Here is a 3,811-nt window from a genome sequence, read left to right as displayed (position 1 = left end):
TAACAAACGTTAGTCCTAAAGCTTCGTACAATATGCACAGTAAATACAGTAATATAAACGGAACTAGAGGGGCGCTCACACTCATTTATCTGGATTGGCTCCAACATGTAATGAATCTTTCTTGGGTCGTACCCCACCCCCACTAACAATTTCATGGAAAATCCGTACAATCGTTTTTTCGAGAAACATAACCTCCTTGGAGAAGATCATTACAGAAATGTATGGTGTTTTCAAGAATGATAAACCACTGTGTTCATGCGACAATTATGTAAATGTTAAATATCCGTACTTTTATATATATGTAGTTATACACATTCAATATGAGAAACATCCAGTAAGTAAATAATGAATCACTTACCTGTTGTGCTACTTTACATTCCTGTCAGCATCAGGTATGTGTTGATATGAACATGTGTCAAAGCTGAAGTCATCAGGATTCATGACACATCCTTTAGTTTGATAACGGTTTGTTTATTATGATGGTCCAATAGAGGAGGTGAATCTAACATTAAAAGCACAGTGGAAGTACTGAACTCTTTATTGCAATGACAGAAAAAAACTGATAAAATGTTTTTTCTGATTCTCCATGTCTGCATGTTTCATTGCACGGTCACAAAAGAGGCATACAGACATTGGGCAGATGGGGCTTATGCTTTCAGAATATTTTCCACACTCTGTCTTCTTTTTATTCTCCTTAGATATCACAACCTCTCTCCCACTGAATTGTACCCTGTGTACTGATTTACATGCACGGCCATGATTGGCCGCCACTTCCAACAGGCTGCCCTCTGCTGATTGGCTGCAGCTGCAGGAGGGCATGGAGGCTCTCTCACCAAAACAAGCATAAAAGGCTGCTCGTGAGCTCGGAGACACAGAGGAGGAACCAATAAAGCATCTTCGAGGAGCTTTGACATTGAGCTGCCGCCAGATCGAAGAAGACAAACTGACAGGTGACAAAAAGGAAAGTAAAGATGCTCAAAAAGAGGACACAGGAGAAAGTGCTGAAGGGGACAGTTTAAAGGAGAACTGCTTAGAGAGGAAGAAGTCAGTGACAGATTGTTGACATTTGTCATTTGTTGTAAGCACTCCGAGGAAGTGAGTAAACAGCCTGTTTTGGGGACATTTCTTGATTTTGGCCCAAAAAAAACAAAGCCAGCATGTCCTTGGAGGTGAAGGAGAAGACCCAGGTGCGTATCGTGTTTCTGGGGGCAGCAGGAGTGGGTAAGACAGCCCTGATCCAACGCTTCCTCCAAGACACGTTCGAGCCCAAACACCGGCGCACCGTGGAGGAGATGCACAGCAAGGAGTACGACATCGGCGGGGTCAAGATCAAAGTGGAGATCCTGGACACCAGTGGCAGCTACTCATTCCCTGCCATGCGCAAGCTCTCCATCCAAAACAGCGACGCCTTTGCACTGGTGTACGCCGTGGATGACCCCGAGTCACTGGAGGCTGTCAAGAGCCTTCGAGACGAGATCCTGGAGATCAAGGAGGACAAGCACACGCCCATCGTGGTGGTGGGGAACAAGGCGGACCGGGGAAAGGAGCGCCAGGTGTCCAGCGATGACGTGCTGTCGACCGTGGAGATGGACTGGAACAACAGTTACCTGGAGGCTTCGGCAAAGGAGAACTCCAACGTGGTGGAAGTGTTCAAGGAGCTCCTGCAGCAGGCGAACCTCCCCAGCCGCCTCAGCCCGGCGTTGCGAAGACGCAGGGAGACCTTCCCCAAGGACACCAACTTCCGGCCACCGATGAACAAGACCAACAGTTGCATTCTGTCATAATGGGAGGCAGAGAAGGAGATGTGGGTTGTTTCTTAATGAGGGGATGAAGACAAGATGAAGAGATGGACGGTGCGCTGTGAGACAGACAGCTGCTGGACGTCTCTCAGTGTTGGCGTGAAGTGACGAGATCCTGATTGCGATAAGCGATCTGGACACACTTCCTCTGAGAGCTGAGAGGAGAAGAAGCTGAGGAGCAGAACGGTGTTAAGACTGAGCTGGAACCGAAGGGAGACACGTTCATTTCCCAGTTGTTTACTTGATGTAACGTTGTTGCTGCTTATTGGGTGACATGCTGCTGGTGTTTAGATCAATGTAGAGCTTTTGAATTGATGAAACTCAACTCTGAGGATCTTGGACTGTTGCTGACCAAACTGTTTACTGAGACAAAGAGATCTCTGTTGTGGTTCGTGCCAAATTTGTGTTTCTCTTGTTAACTGTTTTTAACTTACCAATTCACCTGCAGCATAACATACTGTTTACAACCGTTTGTATTCAATCTCAATTTGCCATTTAAAGCATGTCATTACTCTTATGTTTAACCAAATGTGTGAAATGCAAACGTGTAGCAACCAATGCACTTTTTCAAGTTTGTTTTTTTTATAAATTAAAATATTTTGTATCATTTCATATTATCACAAATATTATTTGGCTGTTTATATGACAAATATAAGTGGAATGTGAATCTAAATGTGGAATAAAAGACAAAAAATGACATTTGTTGTGTAAAATGTGTAACTTTATGTATAAAGAGCTGAGAAACAGGTTCAACATTTTATACATAATTATCTGAAGGTGAGTTCATCTAAATAATAAATTGATAATTATTCACTGTCAGTGACGCAGGGTAATATATATACAACTGAATGAAAGAACACGACATGGGACATCTTGCAAAAATCCTGCTGTCATTTGATTTAAAAAATGTATTATGAAGCTCCAATTGTACATATCCTTGTGATATGACCTAAATCAGAATTGTCAATATTTCTAAAACATTCAACAGCTGCCTTCTTAAAAAAGACAAAAGGAGAACACTAAAATCTGTCCCTTTTAAAGTCAGACGAGAAAGACGTATCCAGGTTCATTCAGGTAGAAATCATGATCTAACTATAAGAGTTGTAGATATTACTATCTAATTACTATTAGAAGTGAAAGCTCTGACTGTGAAATATGTCAGTAAGAGTATTGTTAGTAGGCATGATTAGCAGAAGCATGAAAACTTATAATTATATTATGATCCCACCAATGTTCACTGTGTCCATCAGATAACACATCTTGTTTTGGCTGGTATCTATTTCACTGCAATAAGTGAGTCAAACAATAAGTAAACATTTAAAGTGGACAGAAAATGAAAAAGTGCGAAAAAAGGCAAGAGGTTGAGCTCCGTTTTTCTTCTCCATCTGCATCCAATAGTTTTAAGACCTCTGTCGCCATCTGTTGGTGCAAAACGCACACAGCTCAGTGTGTAGCCCTCAAGTCCACTGAGGCGCCTCCGAGGACGTTTCAACCTTAGACTTCATTCTCAGTGAGAGATGCAGAATGTTTGACTCATGTTCACATTTGAGGTTTTTAGTAAAGTGCTTTTGTGTACATTTTAAATTCAGATAAGCCGACAGCCCTAATTTTATTTGGTTCCTATTCTCAGGTTTCATTGAGTTCTAAAGCCAAAGTGTGATGTTATTGCTCATCAGATCAGTCAGGAGCCGCTGGACTTACTTAATGTGTCTGATGTATTTAAGATGCCTCTTCTGAACCGTTTTTCAACCAGAATGACTCAGCAGAGTTCACACGAGGCCCAACAGCCCCTTGCATTCGATCAAGCAGCACCAAAGGACACACTCATAGATATTAATTCCATAAAGGAGTTTTTATCCATCAAGATCCATGAATTATTCCCTGGGAAAATCATTAAACATTTCCAAAAATGCAAAGAGAGTGATTTCCTGGATCTGCCCTCTGCCCTGACCATACCCTTCCACCAAGTTGTGGAAATATGTTCAGTTGTTTTTGTGACATCTTGCTTTCAA

The 3,811-nt window shown here is 42.0% G+C and overlaps 1 protein-coding gene across 1 annotated transcript; it reads left to right on the top strand.

The window, feature by feature from the left end:
* The first annotated feature begins 1,157 nt into the window (after positions 1-1,157).
* Positions 1,158-1,784, top strand: LOC132996521 (GTP-binding protein Rhes-like). The gene has a single exon (XM_061066817.1). The coding sequence runs from the start codon at positions 1,158-1,160 to the stop codon at positions 1,782-1,784; it is 627 nt and encodes a 208-aa protein (XP_060922800.1).
* The last annotated feature ends 2,027 nt before the right edge of the window (positions 1,785-3,811 follow it).

The sequence above is a fragment of the Limanda limanda genome, chromosome 2 (genome assembly GCF_963576545.1).
Source record: "Limanda limanda chromosome 2, fLimLim1.1, whole genome shotgun sequence".
NCBI lineage: Eukaryota > Metazoa > Chordata > Actinopteri > Pleuronectiformes > Pleuronectidae > Limanda > Limanda limanda.
This window is presented reverse-complemented; position numbering and strand designations above follow the sequence as displayed.